The sequence below is a fragment of the Muscardinus avellanarius genome, assembly GCF_963383645.1.
Source record: "Muscardinus avellanarius genome assembly, chromosome: 8".
Lineage (NCBI taxonomy): Eukaryota > Metazoa > Chordata > Mammalia > Rodentia > Gliridae > Muscardinus > Muscardinus avellanarius.
In genome coordinates, this window is record NC_137794.1 from 59,493,295 (window position 1) to 59,514,709 (window position 21,415).

General features: G+C 41.5%; 1 protein-coding gene across 1 annotated transcript in view; it reads right to left on the reverse strand.

Moving 5' to 3' along the window:
• The window catches only part of PREP (prolyl endopeptidase), a gene marked incomplete at both ends in the record, with an annotated part of 120,774 nt that overhangs the window by 84,867 nt on the left and 14,492 nt on the right, over positions 1-21,415 (reverse strand). Inside the window, 3 exons of the mRNA XM_080699812.1 lie at positions 4,640-4,849; positions 7,078-7,208; positions 8,856-8,989. Of these exons, the coding sequence (XP_080555938.1) occupies positions 4,640-4,849; positions 7,078-7,208; positions 8,856-8,989 (475 nt within the window). The remainder of the gene's footprint in view (positions 1-4,639; positions 4,850-7,077; positions 7,209-8,855; positions 8,990-21,415) is intronic.

The following is a 21,415-nucleotide window of genomic DNA, read 5'->3' on the forward strand; positions in this document are numbered from 1 at the left end:
ATACGTGCAAAATCTATTTGAGGCAAGCTCTGGTAAAACAAAAAAAGAACTAACTAGAGACAGTCTTCACTTATGGATAGGAGACTCAATACTGCCAAGATGTCAGTTCTGCCCAACCTGACCTACAGATTCATGCAATCCCAACCAAAATCCCAGCATGTTAATTTGCGATTATGGGCAAATTGAGTCTAAAGTTCACATGAAGAGGCCGAAGACTTAGAAGAGCCAATATAATACCGAATGTGAGGAATAAAGTCCTCACTGGCACTCCTGTCTTCAGGACTTATTATAAAGCTTCAGTAACCAAGACAATGTGGTTGGTATCGGTAAAAGAATAAACCAACAGATCAATAGAACAGAACTGAGAGCCCAGAAATAGACACAAATAAATATAGACAACTGTATTTGACAAAGGAACAAAGAAAACACAACAGAACAAAGGCAATCCTTTTAACAAACGGTGCTGGAACAACTGGACATCCACATGCAAGAAAAAAAACCAAAAAGATCTAGACACAGACTTTACATCCTTCATGAAAATTAAATTGAAATCAATTGTGGGCCTAAATATAAAACATAAAACTAAAAATTCCTAGCAGATAACAGAAGAAAATCTAGATGACCTTGGTTTTGGTGATAACTGTTTAGATATAACAAAGGCATAATCCATGAGATAAATAATTTATAAGCTAAACTTCATTAAAATTAAAAACTTATGCTTGGCAAATGATACTATCAGAAGAATAATAAAACAAGTCACAAAAAATGTTGGCAAAACACATACCTGAAAGAGAACTGTTCTCCAAAAAAATTAACAAGGCTCAAAAATAACCAAATCAACAAACCAATTAAATACTAGGTCAAAGATGTTAATAGACACCTCGCACCAAAGAAGATGTACAGATGGCAAATAAGCATATGACACATGTTCCACATCACCTGTCAGCAGGGAAATTCCTAATTATAACAAGAGATAACTACTACACACTTAACTAGAAAGACTAAAGTCCAGAAATCTGACACCACCAAACGCTGGCGAGGACATAAAGTAAAAGGAACTCTCATTCTTTGCTGGTGGGAATGGTGCAGGCACTTTAGAAGACAGTATTAGGGGTTTCTTACAAAAGTACATATACTCTTATGTATGAAGGAGCAATTGTGCTTCTTTATATTTAACCAAAGGAATTGAATGTTATAACCACACAAAAACTTGTCCATGTATTATCATAGCAACTTTATGCGTGATTGCCAAAATCTGAAAGCAAATAGGCAGATGAAATGGATAAACCGTGCTGAGACAGTGAAACCTTTTTTTCAAGAAATGAGCCATCAAACCAAGAAAAGAGAGGATTTAGTATGGTTACTAAATGAAAGGAGCCAATCTGAAGGGGTTACGTTCTCTATATAACACCAACTCTAGGGCACTCCAGGAAAGTCAAAACTAAGGAGACCATAAAGAGATCAGTGGTTGCCAGGCGTTGGGAAGGCAGGGACAAAGCGGTGGAGCAGAGACTAGCTTGAGAGTAGTACAATGTATCTTGTGATACTATACTGCGGATACATGACATTACACATCTGTCCAAATCCAGAGGATGTGTATCACCAAGAGCGAACCCTAGTACCAATGACGGACTTCGGGTGATAATGATGTGTCAGCGTAGATTCATTAGTTTTAGCAAATGCTTCACTCTGTGGGGAATGCTGATGATGAAGAAGGGTGTGCATTTGTGGCGACAGGAGATACAGGGGAAATCTCAGTTTTGCTGTGATTTCAAGTTTATATAAAAATCAATGTTAACCAATAAAATTGTAAAAACTAAAATTGTGTCATAACATGAAAAATAAATAGATAGAAAGTAGAAGTTGGATTGCACCCTTGAAGTAATACTGTTGATTTGGGAGATAGTTATAAGACTGAACTTTATTTCTGTATTATGAAAGTACAACAAATTATCAGAGCAATGAAAAAAAGTTGGGCTTGGTGGCACACACCTGTAATTCTGGTACTAGGGAGGCTGAGTCAGGAGAATTGCAGGTTTGAGGCTAGCCTCAGCAACTTAGGGAGGTCCTCAGCAACTAAGCAAGATCCTGTTTAAAAATTTAAAAAAAAAAAAAAAAAGATGGGCATAGTGGTACATTCCTGTAATCCCAGAACTTGGGAGGCTGAGCCAGGAAGATCAAAGGTTCATGTTCATGGCCAGCCCCAGCAACTTAGCAAGGACCTCTGCAACTTAGTGAAATCCTGTTTCACAATAAAAAAAAAAAAAAAAAAAATAGGACTGCAGGTATAGCTCAGAGGTAGAATGCTCCCGGGTTCAATCCCCAGTACCACATACACAGATTATATATATATATATACAATTAATGAATTAATGGACTTTAAAATTAAAATAAATAAAACAGGCTGTAGCTTGGAGGCAGATCACCCCTGGGTTCAATCCCCAGTACCACACACAAAAAAACATATTATAATGTAAAAAACATCTTCATGGTACTTAAAAGATACTCATAGTTTTCCAGGAACACTGATAAGAAACACACAATATGAATTCCTTTTCTTCATTCCCAAACCCCCATTACAGTCTGAGAGGCTACTGAGAACCTCTCAACGCAAGGATAGAAAAATTAGAGCTGGGAGAAGATGCTGGCTTTCTTAAACCAATCATAATTACTAATCATCATTATTCTTGCCACTGAGAGCTGAGGATAAATAACAACTTCCATGGTTCTCACAAGTTAACTTAATAACACTGTGTTCAAACAAGAATTGGCCAGTTATGCTTTTCTTTCCTTCCCCCTAACCCCCAACTTGGAAATAACCAACATCTTCTCATTCAGGAGCACTCTTAACACAGACAGCTAATTCAGTGTCCAGGGCGCAGATGTCTTTCTTTAGCCAACATCCTTGAATAAAAAGCCTACTCTCAGCTCCTCTTGTAGTCAATTGGTGAGTTAAAAAAAAAAAAAAACTTACTAAGCCTAATTAAAAGGCAGCAAAAGTGACACACAGCCAAAAAAGATGAAAGGCATTATAGCCTTATTCCCAATTCAATTGGGAGGAAAAACCATAAAGCAAGCATACCTAAAGATGATAAAGAGCCAGCAAGTCATGGCAAGGGGACAGAAGTACCAGAGGTAGCCCCAGAGCAGCCATGCTTTTTCTTGCCAGCCCCAAGCACTCCAGCAAAGATTAGGAGCTTCCGTACCCAAGCTCCTAATCTTTAACATAGAGATGATAAAACCAGCTATAAAATCAAACGAGATAACAAGAAACTGTTACACACCATGTGGAAATGTGGGGTAGCATACAGTAGAAGATAACGCTGACAGGTTGCACCAATAAGATACAAGGTAAATGGCCCTGAGTGGGGAGATTTAAGAGTGAAAGGGGAGCCAGGCATGGTGGAGCGTGCCTGTATCCCAGTCTATAGGAGGCTGAGACAGGAGAGTCACAAGTTTGAGGACAGTCTCAGCAACTTAGAGAGACACTCGGCAACTTAGCAATATCCTATCTCCCCTGTCCCCCCAAAAAAGGCTGGGGTAGTTCAGAGGTAGAATGTCCCTGGGGCCAGTTCCCAGTCTTCCCCTGCCCCCCAAAAATTGAGGGAAGGGGTAAGGATGGAAGGGATCACTTGAACACAATAGGATCTTTGTGCAATTGATGGGAACAACGAAAGTGTGTAGAGGAAGTAAAAGGATCAAAGTAAACACAATTAACAGGTGACCTGTAACTTCTGATCAACAGAAACCGTGATGACTGCAGCAGAGAAGTTTTATAATCACTCACTGTCATGTAATAGGTTGGTTTTGTTAAAAAAAAAAAAATACCATTTTCTCCAGGATCCCCTTAAGAGATACAACATGAAGGACTGATTGCATAAGAATTCCATTTTCTTTTTTTTTTTTTTAATGTGGTAGTAGAGATTGAACTCGGATGCTCTGTCATTGTGCTACACCCCAAATTTTTTTTTAATTTTATTTTTGGAAACATGGTTTCTCTGTTCCCGAGGCTAGCCTTGAACTGGTGGTCTTCTAGTCTCAGGTCACAAGTGCTAGGTTTCTGGGCATGCGCTCCTGCTACCAGCAACGGCCCCATATTCTGAATCTATTTCCCCATCTGTTGAAAGGGGCTGGCCCAGTGACATGCTTTAGCCAAGAGAAAGCAGAGAAGCTGATGTGCCGTTGCGAAGCTCAGACAACCAAAAGGCTTGTGCCTGCCAGCTCTCCCTCCTGGAATCTTGCTGAGTTGCCATATGAAAGAAGTGTGGGCCGGCCTATTGGCAGATGAGTGACTCTATAGGTCAGAGTTAAAATGCCTACTTGCCCCTGCTGAAGTCCCAGACACGTGGAAGAGTTAAATTATCATCAACCAACTGACTAGCAAGTTGGCCAGATGAGGCAAAACACAGCTAAGCCCAGATGAACTGCCCGGCCAACCCAAAGGGGCACATGCAAAAATAATGGGCTGTAATTCCAAGCCACTGGGCTTGGTGTGGTTTTGTTATACGGCAAAGCTAACTGGTGCAGTACCCCGTGAGGAAGCCTGGCTATAGAACCACACAACCACTATGTAGAGTTTAGCTTCCTTTTTGGTCACGGGAAGTCACATCTCCTTTTGTGAATAAAGGGCTTCACGTACCATCGCTCTTTCCATCCTGTTGGGGGTAGGAGTTGTAGAACATCCCCTTCCCATCGTGGGTCCAGGCCATACAGCTGAACTTGACGCGTTCGAGCACATCAGGAAGCTCTTTGGCACCATCGACTTTCATGAACTTGATCGTCACCCAGTCTGAGCCACTGGCACTCAGACCATAGGCAAAATATTCACCATCTTCACTGAAGGCATAACCTATGGGACAAAGGAGAACGTGGGACACAGTTCTAGCCTTGCCAACTGTTCTTCAAAGACTGACAAAGCTCTCTGTCAACACAGAGGCAGAATGTGGCAACAGAAGAAACAGAATGTAGCAGTGATTAGCCCTGGAGTCAGCTCAGGTCTTACAGGAGCTGGCCATGGACAAAGTCCCTAATCTCTCCAGGCCTTAGTTTGTTCGCTGGTAAAAACGAAGCATGCCAACTAAGATGCTTCCATTTTGAAATTTTTATAATTCAATAGGCAGTTCAGCTAAAAGCAGAGCCATCTGGGACTTCTGTCATATTTTATTTATATTCTAAAGGGAAAAGAAAATTGCTTTTAGAGTAATACTGAATTATGACACATACCATATAACGGAATTAAATTGTAGCCATTAAGTTATTTTGGGGATGGATTCCAAACTATTTGAAATCCCTCTTTACAACCTCATTTTCAAAGCATTACTGGCACTCAAGAACTAAAGTCCACACCATCTGACGTCACCCAGGTAAGTAAAGCCCAAGGGTTTGTTGTGAAGGCTCACTGCATGCAGGTTTCAAAAATGACCACAAACCAACACTGCCTACAGTGCACATCCAATTCTTTAGGGCCCTGACACACAGAATGTTCTCATCACTAAGGAATTCTTCTAGACAAATGCTGGCACGTTTTGTGTGGGCTTTCGTAGTTATGATGAATGCGCAGCATTTGCTATCACAGCTGCTATTAGAGACTCCAACACCAGGGGTTTCGTCTTCCAAAGTTTGCTCATCTTTATCGGGGACTAAAAACTATAAGGAGCTTAATGATTGTCAGATGTTTTTGACTATTCTACTTGGAATGTCGATAGGAAATTAGTTGAAGAGTCTATAAAATCCACTTCTTCACAATCTGTATGACCTGTACAGTATCCAGGCTCTATGTATTGTAAATGCCGAGTAAAGAGCCTGAAAGCTAATAGGGGAGAAAAAAGGTATTCACCTTTGATGGGACATAGAACTGTAGTGTTTGGATTATTTCTATATATTAGAATTTTTTAAGGAAAAAATTATATGAAACATTTTGATTTAAAATGTTTTTTTTTTGTTTGTTTTGTTTTTTTTGGTGGTACTGGGGTTCCTGGAAGCCCTTCTACCTCCGGGGATTACAAGCGCGCGCCACCACGCCCGGCTTGATTTAAAATGTTAAAAATCATATACTAATAAAAGAATCTGATTAGGCCGGGCGTGGTGGCGCACGCTTGTAATCCCCACGCTTGGGAGGCGGGGACAGGAGGATCATGCAGGTTCGAAGCCAGCCTTGCTGGCTTAAGAGACCCTGTCTCCAATAAATAAATAAATAAATAAATAAATAAATAAATAAATAAATAAATAAATGTAAGTGCTAGCTTCGGCAGCACATATACTAAAATTGGAATGATAAAGAGAAGATTAGCATGGCCCTTGCTCAAGGATGACACGCAAATTCGTGAAGCGTTCCATATTTTTATGGCCAAAAAAAAAAAAAAAAAGAATGTGATTGCTTACTTAAAACAGTAACTTCTCTATCATGCCACTCTCAGAAAACTCAAGGACTGTTTGAGCCAGGTCTTATGCCTACTTCACCTTCACAGACATCAGGGCGTTACACATGGCAAATATTCTACAAAGTTGCCATTGGAAGGCATCCCTTGGACAAGAGCTAAGACCCCTTTATAATGAAAGCCTCCTGGATGGGTTGTAAGATAGATCTTTGTGAAAAGATTGTGTATACGTGTTTGACTTTTAATTCTGACATACTGACAATTAACTAGGTTTTTAAAACTAACCGCCCTCCTTCAAGGAAACAGATCTGATAAAATTCTTTTCTGATTTACATTTATAGTTGGAAAATTGTTTGTACAACTAACTCAAGCTTCTTTATAGAAAATATAAGTCTTTCCAACAACAGATAGGTCTCAGGGATTTTACAGGACATGATCATGATATTTCTAGATCCCAGAAGCTAATCTGGGTCCAGAGTGAATTATTCTCTAGTTCTGCTTTCATGCCATCGGAATGAGAAAGATAAATGTGTCTATTTGTGTGTTCGAAATATATGGTTCGAAAGTTAGCTTTCCTACTATTGTGAGTGCATCTGTTCTACAATATGGTCCACACCCTGCCTGGCATCTCAGAGGTGAAGCTACTGTACCAACGTTGGGGCCTCAGGATGCCCGGATGCCTGGCTTTTGTAGCACTCACCTCGGAGCGCCACTGTTCCATCATCAGATAATATGTTGGGGTCGAGGAACACCCTGGCCTCACCCTCCAAGGAATCTTGCACATATAATACTCGTTGGTTCTGCAAACCTGTGTTGTAAAAATAGAAATATCTGGGGGAAAGAGATGGGCTTTATTTAGCGGTGGCATTTTCTATTTGTGGCGTAAAACCAAACACATATAAGCAAAAAACAAAACTCAACACAAAACCAAATATAAAAGGTACAATCACCATGAGGCCACGACAGAGACATGGCGAGTAGGATGGAAAATCCCACCAACTCCCTATCCGAGAGCACAGTACCTGAATTGCTTTCTATATGCAAAGAGTTTATCGTAATTATGCAATTAGCTAAAAAGAGATGAATAAAGACTTTTTGCTAAAATTAAAATTGATATTCTAAATAAAGCAGTGCCTTTTTCTTTTAATTGAAGAAGAAAACAGATTTTCTCCCTCCCTTTCTTTCTTCCTTCCTTCCTTCCTTTCTTTTTTTTTGTGGTACTGGATTAAACCTAGGGGCATTCTATCTCCAAGCTATTCCCCCAACTGTAATTTTTATTCTTTACTTTGAAACAGGGTCTCACTAAGCAGCTAAGGCTGGTTGCGAACCTGTCATCTTCCTGTCTCAGCCTCCCAAATACTGGGATTACAAGCTTGCGCCACCACGCCCAGCAAGGAAGCAGATTTTCTTATGGAACCCAGGGGCACTGTACCTCTGAGATACACCCCCAGGCCTATTTTTTTTAAGCCTTTTATTTTTCTGAAACAGGATATGAGTTGTGAAGGGCCTTGCTAAGTAGCTGAGGCTGTCCACAAACTGCAATCCTCCGGTCTCTGCCTCCCGAGTGCTGGGATTACGAGCATGCACCACCACACCTGGCTAGGAAGGAGATTTTCTAAAATGAAATTCTAATTCACTTCCCTAGCCAGGCTGCTGGGGTAGGAGGTCACTGAACTTATTCTATAAAGGGCAAAACTGCCTACATTTCAGGCTTAATGGGACATACTGTCTGTCATTACACTACTCAAATCTATAGTTGTATAACAAAAGCAGCTGTGTCTATTACATCAACAAATGGGCATGTTGTGGTCCAATTAGACGATTCATAAAAACAGGTGGAGGCAGGGTCTGCATGCAGGCTCTACTTGGTTGATCTCTATGTAAGGTTAAGAGGGCCCAAGAAATTCTAAGCTTGTGACAGTGGCTCCAAAAGGATTTAATAAAAAGAGTAAGAGAATGTGTTTCAAGTAGGTGTTCAACAAGGGGTTTCAGAAAGGTTCTTGCTCAGAGGGTTAAATTCATAGATTCTACTTCCTGACCCATTTCATCATGCTTACGTAAATGCAAATAATAAAATTTAAAACAGTAATAAATAAAACAACAAATGCAAATAATAAAATGTTCTAAAGTAGTACAAGCTAACAATAATTTTAGAAGCAAACAAATCTTTACTGCTGCTTATGATGAATCATCCTATCTTACCAACTACTAGCCATGAAACAACAATGCTTTCCTAGAATCCAGATTTCTTCACAGGACACATTTCACTAATTTTTTAAAATGTTACCTTATGAAATTAGATAATACCTAATAGAACAAAAATATTTTCGTACTCAAGCATAGAAATTATTACTTTCAGAGCAAAATAATTTTGCAAGCCACCGAGTTATTTAGAACTTATATTTTATACAATTATAATTTAAGAAAGCATTCAACTGAAAAATAAAAAGCAAATTAAATGGACGCAATCATACATACCGCTTTCCTTTCTTGAAATGGCAACTATACTTGGGATAGTCGTACAGTTCAGTCATTCTCTCTTTGTATAAACCTCTGATAGGGCACTGCTCAAGAAATGGCACAGTAATCTTGTTCTGGGCCTCCACGAAAGCCTACAGAGAAAATTAAAAATGAACAAAACTGTTTAAATATAAAATTCCCCACGTGGGATGTTATTTACTAATATGTATCAGAAACATTTTTCCCTCAATAAGTAACTCTTACATGGCACTAACTCAACTCATGTTTACAGAGAAAATATTAGCTCATTAAAATTCCACAATAATCTAAGGAGAAAGTTCTTTTCCTGGGCCAACTTGACAGACAAGAAAACTGAGGTGCTAAATGTTTAAAAGTTACCCAACATCATTATTTCATAGGCAACATATTATTATAATGCCCAACAACATTATTTTTCAGAGGCAGAACTGGCTTCTCTGCCCATGCTTTTAATGAACACACTGTGCTGCAGCTCGGCTCAGGCTCTGTCTGCATCTACAGGGATAGCATGGTTCCAGGCTTCTCACCCAGCAGATGGTGATCCCAGAAGAAGCCAGAGTTAGAATAAAATTAGAGGTACCAGCCAGGCATGGTAGTACATGCTTGTAATCCCAGCATTTGGGAGGCTGAGACAGGAGGATCACGGTTTGAGGACAGCCTCAACTATTACTTAGTGAGGCCCTTTGCAACTCAGTGTGACCCTGTTTCAAAATAAAGAACAATAAATAAAATAGAGCTGGGGGTGGACTTCAGGGGTAGAATGTTCCTGGGTTCCATTCCTAGTACCACGAAAGAAAGAAAGAAAGAAAGAAAGAAAGAAAGAAAGAAAGAAAGAAAGAAAGAAAGAAAGAAAGAAAGGAAGGAAGAACCTAGATGCTATTTCACTGGTTTTGCTTTTGATTATTATCTAAAATCTTCTACTGTGTCAACTCCAATCAGAGAACCTGGCCAAATTTTGCAACCATAGAATATTAAAAAAGAAAAGTGAAAACAAAACATTGAATAAGAAGATGAACAATAATGGCTTATAATGAAAGCCAGAGACAGCCTGCAGGAAGTCAGGAGATCCTGGCAGCCCAGGCAAGGATTTTTTACACAAGATCAGTTGTATCCAAACACACCCTATTTATAACTAAGCAGTTAGAATGTTTATAATACTAAAAAGACTTGGCAACAACAGTAATTCACATCTGCCTGCAGCTAAGAAATGAAACTATAGTACTGATCAGCTCTACTTTCAACAGGTTTCATCAGATGTCTACAAACAGGTAAATCATTAAAAAAAAATTCAGGAAATTAAAATATTTTAAGTGGCAGACAAAGACATATTATTACCAATCCACTTCAGGAAGTATCATCAAGCTCTCAGGGTCCATCCTTGTTCAAAATAGCCTTTTAAGTGGGCAAATCTGCTTGGGTTCCTCTACAGGAACCACCAACCCACTCTGGAGAACCATGAGTTTGTGCTCAGAGAAACTGTTCCAAAACTCATTAATGTTAATAATGCACTTATAAAGAGAAAGAATGTAAAGTGTGAGTATAGTGAGTAATCGCATTTTTGCAATGCTACTTTATTCAAACAGAAAATAAAATTTGTTGAGTCCCACAGAAACATAATTCTCAACTGTCTGTAGCTAGGGATTGCCCTGGCCTGTTTCCCTAAAGCCTCTGACTAAGAATGTTCTTTGTATTTTTTAAAGACTTGGAGGGGAGCAACTGAGACCTACTATGTGGATTATAACACCTAAAATATTTGCTCTGTGGTCTTGTACAGAAAAAGTTTCCTGACCTCACTTTACTGAAGAGAGTGTGAAAGAATTAACTGGCTTTACTTTTAGTTACAAAGCTGATGCATCTCTGAGAAGCTGCGCAGTGGCAGCAGCTGGAGATGAGTGTGGCCAAGAGCATGACCTCATTTTATAGTGGAAGGAAACACTATGTCTTCTTCAAAGACAGGAAGATGGGAGCATGTGGCGTTACAGCCACTTGGTCAGGGCCGCCCAGTGAGTCACCGACATCTTCAAGGCTGGAATTGCTGTGTTGCAGTCACAGTAACAGTGACTGATCCTGGACGTGAACATATAAAGCAGAGCCACTGAGAGACGAGGGAGGCGTGGCCTGGGCTCTGGTGACTTCCTCCTATTGGACTGGGTTGCGTAGAACAGGCAGGTCAGGGAGGTAGGGCATCCAGGTGGATTTAACAAGAAACTAGGGATTATTAGCACTGATCTGGGCATCGTGGAGGGACTGGTGATGAGGCCAGGGCAAAATCCCTGCTATGGGGGAGTACACGTTCCACTGTGGGGAGATAAAAGAACGAGCCACATTTTACATCAGTCCACACTATTTTGGAAATTTGTAAACTTGTCATTGGCTCCAGATCTTGTAAGGGTAATTACTAAAACAGGTGGGCAGGGAAGCCCTTCTGGAGAGGTCTAGAATTGAGAACTGAGAGGGAACAGCAAGGCAAGGTGGGAAGAGTACTCCAGACAGAGGAAGTAGCAGGTGCAGGGCCCTGCCAAGGAGGGGACGGCAGCTATGAAGAGCAAGGAGGTCCACAAGGCTGCAAGGGGACGGCGGGAGGACAGGGCGCCTGGAGGGACATAAGAAGCTTCAGTCTTTCATCAAGCTCCAGATAAGTCATGACTGGGTAAGGACACAGATCATCTGGTTTTATCTTTTAAGAAGAATAGGCTGTTTTGGGTGGTGAATGGACTACGGGGGAGCAAAAGTGGAAACAGGAAGGCCAGTTTTGAGCCAGGAGCAGGAGTCCAGGTGAGCGGAGGCCAGGTAGGATGACTGGTCTCCAAGAACAGCAGGAACAACCAGTGCAATGGGAGCGGAGAGAGAGATAATGGGCACCGCACAGGTTTCAGAGAGGCTCCCAAATTTATTCAGCTTACCACCCCCTTTCCAGAAAAAAAAAAAAAAAGTTACTCTGCACCCCCTTGGAAGTCTACCTTTTAAAAGTGAATAAACAAAGATACGTGACAAATTTGAACTCTGCCATGCATCTGTATTTCTTCCACCCTGGGGGTGTCCCCCACTTTGGGATCCATACTTTACAATTCCAACTGCTATTTTCTAGAAGGGCCCAGTGCTGATTTGCTGCACTTGGGCCCTGGGGTCCTGGGATGCTGGAGAGGTTGCTCAGTTCATCTTTTCTGGCCAGGTGGAGTTGTGTTCTTCAACTGCTTCTCGTTTTGCTTTGCTTCTTTGACATGATTCATGGTATAATCGCAACTAATACACGGAATTCGTATCACCCTAACGCAGATACACTGGATCTTCTCAGGTAACTTTCATGAAACTATTACATCAAGCATAATGCTACGAAGTAATTTTCAGATCAGCACATCCAATTTTGTCACCTATAAATCAATTACCTTAAATAGAGCAATATTTAAAGACTGCAGTCTTCCAAGTCAAATACCTAGATGCCAAACCAAAAAGTTCCAATTCCTAAAAGTCTCAAGTTTGTTTATAACCTATGTCTTCATAATTTGGGTGAAGCCTTTTCGTAAAGGTGGTAGCAAATTTTCTAAAGGAGGCTTTGCTAAATTTATGGTTCCATACAAAGTCTACTATTTCCGATATTTTAACCAGGAAAATACCTTCTTGATCATTTCTGTATATAGAATAATTCTGGCTTCTTCCAAATTTGGGCAAAAGGGAGAACAGGTGAAAGATAAAGGAAATTTAAAAATTGGAAGAATTACGTGGTGAGTAGAAGCAGGGGGAGGCGAATTCAGTTTCTTTGATCCTCAGGAATTTGGACAACCACAGTCACAGGCCAGGATTACAACTAACAAATGAAAGTCCAAGACACTGACACATGCAGCTGAGCCTCAAAGGAGATCAACAATTTAGATTTTATATCTGCAGATGAAGCGGAATTTATTTTCCAAGCAAAGAGTGGCTACTGAAGCCAGGCGTGGTGGCGCACACTTGCAATCCCAGCATTCGAGAGGCTGAGACCAGAGGATCACGGTTCATGGACAGCCTCAGCTACTAAGTGAGGCCCTCCGCAACTCAGTGAGACCCGGTTTCAAAATAACGAATAAAAAATTGGGCAGGGAGTGTAGCTCGGGGATTGAATGCCTCTGGGGTTCCATCCCCAGGCCCGCAAAAAAAAAAAAAAAATTAAAAAGTGGCTTCTCAAAACTAAGAAATCTTAGTCATCTTTCATTTGTTTTGATGATTAAAACATTTAAAAGCAAAATTACTACAGTTATTATGGAAAACAGTAAGGCAATTCTTCAAAACACTAAAAATACAGAACTATCATATGATCCAGCAATTCCACTATTGAGTATATCTATCAAAAGGAGATGAAATCACTGTATCAAAAAAAAAATACATGCACTCCCATGTTAATTGAAGCACTTTTAACAATAGCCAAAATGTAGAATACCCCAGAGCTGTTCATTGGATGAAAAGATAAAGAAAACATGGCATGCTTGCCCACTGGAATACTAGTAAGCCATTAAAAGGAATGAAATCCTGTCACCTGCAGCAACATAGCTTAAAATGAAGTCAGTCCATGTGAAGTGAAACAAGCCTGACAGATAGAAAAATGTCACATTTCCTTACATGTTTGGGAGCCAAACACGTGAGAAATCTGGTAAAAGAATGGCATGAGGCAGTGGTCACCAGAGACTGAGAAGGGTGAGGTGGAGGGGCAGAAAGAAGTTCAGTAACACAGCTGGAGTGGAGGAATCACTCCTGCTTCTTCCTTAGCATAGCAGGGCAACTCCTGGACAAAACAACATACACGTTACAATGGCTAGAACAGTATAAAATTCCCAACACGTAAAAACAATTAATGGCCAGAGAGATGGAAATACTTAGTTATCACATACTGTATACGTGTGGGAAAAAAAAAAAGCTAGCCTGGGAGGGGGCGCACCCTGTGACTTGAAGGCTAAAACAGGAGGACTGTAAATTCAAGGCTTGCGTGCAGTGATCCTGTTTAACAAAAAAGACTGGGGGTGTAGACCTGGGTGCTCTCAGCGGTAGAACAGCCAGTTCTGCCTGGGCTCAATCCTGTACCACACACAAGAAAGCAAAGCGTCAGCTATGCACTGTTCAATACTGTGTATAGTTTATGCTGTACTGTGCATATAAAATTTGTTACAAGGGTGGGATTCGTGTTAAGGGTTCCTACCACAATTGATAGAGGAAACAACGGCAAAGCAAAGCTACCTGGGAAAGAGTGGCTGAGTTTGGGAGCTAAAGAGGACTTTACTGCTTCTGCCTTCAAAAACAATGTGCCCGACTTGTCCTCATAAGCACTGCACTTTAATACACAAATATTCAGGTGTGATGAGATGGGGAGGCAGAGAAAGATAATATCTCTTGATTTTACTTTTATGTGGACTCTAAAAAGAGTTAAAACCACAGAAGAGGAGTAAAGTGATGGTTCCCAGAGGCTGAGGGCTGGGGAGATGTTGGTCAAAGGACACAAACTTTCACTTAGGAGGAGTAAATTCAAGGCAGCTATCGTTCATCATGGTGACTACGGGTGATGGCAATATATTGTACATTTGAAAATTGCTTAGATTTTAAATGTTCTCACCACAGACATGGTATGTATGGTGATGAATATGCTAATACCTTGATTTAGCCATTCCACAATGTGCAAATAAATCAAAACACCATGCTGCACTTTATATAAAATAAGAAATTTTTCTTGTCAAATAAACACACACACAAACACACGCGCGCGCGTTCGCACACACACTTATGGGATACAGATGTAGGCTTACTTACTGGTGTCTGTACATCTGAAAACATTATTTTTTTCTAACTTAATCTTTCTAAGCAGAAGTATAAATAAAAAAATTTGCTAAAAGAAATCAAGTTCTTTTACAATTCTTGCATATATGAATAAACATGATGTCCACAGTGACTCATTAGCTAAATATTTATACAAAACAACATGATGTACAACATGGAGATTAATACAATGAATTAGGGGAAAGGATAAATGCAGCAAGAGATCAAAGGAAGGGGAAGCCTGCTCCAGGCTGGCACAAGGTGGCAGGCGCAGGTATGGTCAGCAGGTGGTCAAGACCAAGGAGGGACTTCAGGTGGGAGACCTGCTCCGCTGGAGTATCAACCGCCCCTCTTCCAGAAACCAAGGAAAACTAGGGAAGGTGCTTGCTATGCCACACAAACTTTAAGGAGTTTCTGGTACATGTCCAGTTAGTCTTTGTATCCACACTCAGATTCAACCAACCATGAATCAAAAATAGCGAGGAGAAAAAAAAAATTGTGAGCCGGGCATGGTGGCGCACTTTTGTAATCCCAGCATTTGGGAGGCTGAAACAGGAGGATCGTGGTTCACAAGACAGCCTCAGCTACTTAGTGAGGCCCTTTGCAACTCAGTGAGACCCTGTTTCAAAAATAAAGAATAAAAAATAGGGCTGGGGGGGTGTAGGTTGGAGGGAGAATGCCCTGGGTTTCATCCCCAGTACCCAAAACAAAATTGTCTTTATTCATGCCGGGCGTGGTGGCACACGCTTGTAATCCCCGCGCTTGGGAGGCAGAGACAGGAGGATCACGGTTTGAGGACAGCCTCAACTATTACTTAGTGAGGCCCTTTGCAACTCAGTGTGACCCTGTTTCAAAATAAAGAACAATAAATAAAATAGAGCTGGGGGTGGACTTCAGGGGTAGAATGTTCCTGGGTTCCATTCCTAGTACCACGAAAGAAAGAAAGAAAGAAAGAAAGAAAGAAAGAAAGAAAGAAAGAAAGAAAGAAAGAAAGAAAGAAAGGAAGGAAGAACCTAGATGCTATTTCACTGGTTTTGCTTTTGATTATTATCTAAAATCTTCTACTGTGTCAACTCCAATCAGAGAACCTGGCCAAATTTTGCAACCATAGAATATTAAAAAAGAAAAGTGAAAACAAAACATTGAATAAGAAGATGAACAATAATGGCTTATAATGAAAGCCAGAGACAGCCTGCAGGAAGTCAGGAGATCCTGGCAGCCCAGGCAAGGATTTTTTACACAAGATCAGTTGTATCCAAACACACCCTATTTATAACTAAGCAGTTAGAATGTTTATAATACTAAAAAGACTTGGCAACAACAGTAATTCACATCTGCCTGCAGCTAAGAAATGAAACTATAGTACTGATCAGCTCTACTTTCAACAGGTTTCATCAGATGTCTACAAACAGGTAAATCATTAAAAAAAAATTCAGGAAATTAAAATATTTTAAGTGGCAGACAAAGACATATTATTACCAATCCACTTCAGGAAGTATCATCAAGCTCTCAGGGTCCATCCTTGTTCAAAATAGCCTTTTAAGTGGGCAAATCTGCTTGGGTTCCTCTACAGGAACCACCAACCCACTCTGGAGAACCATGAGTTTGTGCTCAGAGAAACTGTTCCAAAACTCATTAATGTTAATAATGCACTTATAAAGAGAAAGAATGTAAAGTGTGAGTATAGTGAGTAATCGCATTTTTGCAATGCTACTTTATTCAAACAGAAAATAAAATTTGTTGAGTCCCACAGAAACATAATTCTCAACTGTCTGTAGCTAGGGATTGCCCTGGCCTGTTTCCCTAAAGCCTCTGACTAAGAATGTTCTTTGTATTTTTTAAAGACTTGGAGGGGAGCAACTGAGACCTACTATGTGGATTATAACACCTAAAATATTTGCTCTGTGGTCTTGTACAGAAAAAGTTTCCTGACCTCACTTTACTGAAGAGAGTGTGAAAGAATTAACTGGCTTTACTTTTAGTTACAAAGCTGATGCATCTCTGAGAAGCTGCGCAGTGGCAGCAGCTGGAGATGAGTGTGGCCAAGAGCATGACCTCATTTTATAGTGGAAGGAAACACTATGTCTTCTTCAAAGACAGGAAGATGGGAGCATGTGGCGTTACAGCCACTTGGTCAGGGCCGCCCAGTGAGTCACCGACATCTTCAAGGCTGGAATTGCTGTGTTGCAGTCACAGTAACAGTGACTGATCCTGGACGTGAACATATAAAGCAGAGCCACTGAGAGACGAGGGAGGCGTGGCCTGGGCTCTGGTGACTTCCTCCTATTGGACTGGGTTGCGTAGAACAGGCAGGTCAGGGAGGTAGGGCATCCAGGTGGATTTAACAAGAAACTAGGGATTATTAGCACTGATCTGGGCATCGTGGAGGGACTGGTGATGAGGCCAGGGCAAAATCCCTGCTATGGGGGAGTACACGTTCCACTGTGGGGAGATAAAAGAACGAGCCACATTTTACATCAGTCCACACTATTTTGGAAATTTGTAAACTTGTCATTGGCTCCAGATCTTGTAAGGGTAATTACTAAAACAGGTGGGCAGGGAAGCCCTTCTGGAGAGGTCTAGAATTGAGAACTGAGAGGGAACAGCAAGGCAAGGTGGGAAGAGTACTCCAGACAGAGGAAGTAGCAGGTGCAGGGCCCTGCCAAGGAGGGGACGGCAGCTATGAAGAGCAAGGAGGTCCACAAGGCTGCAAGGGGACGGCGGGAGGACAGGGCGCCTGGAGGGACATAAGAAGCTTCAGTCTTTCATCAAGCTCCAGATAAGTCATGACTGGGTAAGGACACAGATCATCTGGTTTTATCTTTTAAGAAGAATAGGCTGTTTTGGGTGGTGAATGGACTACGGGGGAGCAAAAGTGGAAACAGGAAGGCCAGTTTTGAGCCAGGAGCAGGAGTCCAGGTGAGCGGAGGCCAGGTAGGATGACTGGTCTCCAAGAACAGCAGGAACAACCAGTGCAATGGGAGCGGAGAGAGAGATAATGGGCACCGCACAGGTTTCAGAGAGGCTTCCAAATTTATTCAGCTTACCACCCCCTTTCCAAAAAAAAAAAAAAAGTTACTCTGCACCCCCTTGGAAGTCTACCTTTTAAAAGTGAATAAACAAAGATACGTGACAAATTTGAACTCTGCCATGCATCTGTATTTCTTCCACCCTGGGGGTGTCCCCCACTTTGGGATCCATACTTTACAATTCCAACTGCTATTTTCTAGAAGGGTTATGAGGGCTGTGTGAATCTAAATAGACAAGACCCATCTTTCCCTGCCAGAAACAAAGGTGGCTGGAAAACAAAATGATCAGGGCAAATCTGCTGGTCTGAGACAGAGACAGAAATACCATGTGCACTCCTGGACCAGACTGAGCCTAAACACCCAGACACCCTGGACTCCAACCCTGTGACCACGCAGCTCCTCTTCTCTTACAAGCCAGGCTGAGCTGATTTTCAGGCACTGATAATAGATAGTCTCTTCAGAGCCCTTCATGTGCTGTACAAGGTTAGACTGGATGACCAGGAGCAAGTTGGAAGGAGGAGACGGGCAGAACCTTGCCTGAGAGGTACAGAAACTAGAAAAAAGTATCCCTAACACTAGACAGACTTATGACTAGCGAAAAAAAGTGAGATGAGCAAGGTGGGGTGGCAGTGTGGCACACGCCTGTAATCTCAGTACTTAGGAGGCTAGACAGAGGACCATAGATAGGTTCAAGGCCAGCCTCAGCAACTTAGCAAGACTTTCAGCAATCTAGTGAAACCCTGTTTAAAACTAAAAAATACAAACAGGCCTGGGGGTATAGCTCGGAAGTAGGATGACCCTGAGTTCACTCTCTAGCACTAAAAAGACGGCAAGAAAGGAAGAAAGAGAAATGGGAAGAACAGTGAGACCAAACTAAGCATTCAAATAAAAAAGGTTTTAAAAGAAAACTAGATAAATTTTGATAAAATAAAAAAATTTAAAAGTATTATCTATAAGTCCTAGAACTGCTTCTTTAAAAAAAAAAAAAATGGTGGCCAGGTATGGTGGTGCTGCTTGTAATCCCAGTACCTGGGAGGTTGAGACAAGAGGATCAAGGGTTCAGCCTCAGCTACTCAGTGAGGCCCTCTCCAACTTAGTGAGACCTTGTTTCAAAATAAAGAATAAAAAATGGGGTTGTGGGTGTAGCTTGGAAGTAGAATGCCCCTTGGTTCTATCCCAGTACTGCCAAAAAAGATAAATAAATAAAACTAAAAAAAAGAGGAAACAATGCACATTTTATTCAAAGCTCTGGCTAAGTTAATCAAGAAAAGGAGAAGGAAGACACACAAAAGTAGAAATAAACACAAAATACATCCAGACAGGGAGTGTAAAGTTATTGTATGACATAACATAACCCCATGCTAGTAAATTTTAAAGCTTCAATTAAATAGATAATTTTCTAAGAAACATAAACAACTAAAAGTGATCTGAAAAGAAGGGAAATCTGAACAGTGCAAATACCATGAAAAAAATGTGGGTGCAAAGAGCCCAAGAACTGATTGTAAGAGAAGAATTTATCTCAGCTGCTGAAAATGAGGTCTTTCAAATGGCCAAGAACCAGGTAATTTCCATGCTACTTAAACCATTCAGTGATAACTGCAACAGTGAGCATTTATTAGGCAGTTACTGTGTGCCTGTTCCTTTGCTGAATGCTTCAAAGACATTGATTTCATTTTCACCACAACTAAGTGAGGTGATTTTCCCCAAATTACAAGTCAGAAAATTGAAGCTTAGGGAGGCTAAAAATGAGACACACATCCAGTACAATTGTGGAGTTAGAATTTAAGCCTAGCTTGCTTTCTACTTCGGAAGCTGTTCACTGAACAACTATCGACTACCACCGGCCCATGACTAAGCCAGTTCTAAGATCTCTAAGGGTTCCCATGAGCTACCAGAGGGAACAGAACAGAAAGAGAAGTCTGCAAGAAGGGAGATAAGTTGGGAAGCGCCTGGGTGTCCAGCAATGCATGCCTCCACTGGGACAGCACCAGGGAAGACAAGAACAAGAGGAAGGTGTGAGACTTCATGGAGGCAGAACCAAAGCTCCTGAGAACCAAGCGTATATGTATCAGCACTGATTCAAATGGTCAGGACACCCAAAAAGGTCCCAGAAGTCTTTCTTTTAACATGTGCCTTAGTTTCCCTCTGTGAGAAAAACTGGAATCATAAACAGTCTTCTTTCTCTTTCTCTCTCTCTCTCTCTCTCTCTCTCTCTCTCTCTCTCTCTCTCTCTTTGCATTACTAGGGATTGAATTCAGGGGTATTCTACCTCCAAGCTACACCCCCAGCCCTATTTTTTTATCCTTTATTTTAAAACAGGGTCTCACTAAGTTGCAGAGAGCCTCATTAAATAGCTGAGGCTGGCTACGAATTTGCAATCTTCCTGTCTCAGCCCCCCAAGTACTGGGATTACAAGCATGTGCCACCATGCCCAGCAACACACACACACCCGCCCCCGTGGGTCTGGGGATGGAACCCAAGGGCATCTGACCTCTGAGCTACACCCCCTACCCTATTTTTTCTTTATTTTGAAACAGGGTCTTGCTGAGTTGTGGAGGGCCTCACTAAGTAGCTGAGGCTGTCTGCAAACCGTGATCCTCCAGTCTCAGCCTCCTGAATGCTGGGATTACAAGCGTGCGCCACCACGCCCGGCGACACACTCTTATAATTTACAAAAATGCTATATATAATAGTGAGGTACCCAGTAGAACCTCAGCTCTTTGAAAATGAGCCCTATATGAATCAAACGAATTATTATCATTCTCTACTCATGTCCAAGCATTATAATCATTCTCTAATCATGTCTAAGCACGCTCTAGGGTGCTTTTCTCAAACCTTCTGGACCTTAAGAACTACCTTGGAGATGGGAATATAGATTTCTACTGAAATTAGATGCTCTAGAAGTACATCTCCAGTGTGCTCCCCACCTTGAACATGGCAGAATGGGGCAGCAAATGGATTTTAGGCAATTAAGTATTTAAAACCCTAAACAAAGCTGGGCGTGGTGGCATACCCTTGTAATCCCAGCATTTGGGAGGATGAAACTGAGGACCACGGTTTGTGGACAGCCTCAGCTACTGAGTGAGGCCCTCTGCAACTCAGTGAGACCCGCTTTCAAAATAAAGAATAAAAAATAGGGTAGGGGGTATAGCTCGGAGGTCGAATGCCCCTGGGTTCCATCCCCAGGCCCGCATGCATAAATAAATAAACAAACAAACAAAAGAGGCTGGGAAAATCAGACTTTTTTTTTTAGTGCTGGGGATGGAACTGAGGGTCTTACACATGGTAAACAAGTGCTCTATCACTAAGCTGTATCCCCAGCCCTGAGATATTCTATCTGATGTCAGCATTCCTTACTGAAAAACTAGATCGTTAAAACAAAACTGAGCAACTGCTTAGAGGGAAAGTTGAAGGCACCCAAGCACTTTAAGCATTTCGTCAGTGGAGTAGCATCTGCTTTTCTGAGGAGGCCTTCCCTGACAGTAAACACATGGGGCTAGAGTCCTAGTCTCTGCTCAAGATGCAGCTCGGCCTCCTTTTGGCAGTGACCTCTGCCGTGGCCATCTACAATCTCTGGTCCTCCGAGGACGGCAAGTAAAGCCCATGTTGGCACAGGCCACGTCTGTCTTTGTCTTATGACAGAGGACTCACCCTACTTAACCTAATACTTGGCACAAGGGACACAAGGTAACCTGAGGAGATAAGATGGAGGTAAAAGAAGGGAAGAGAACA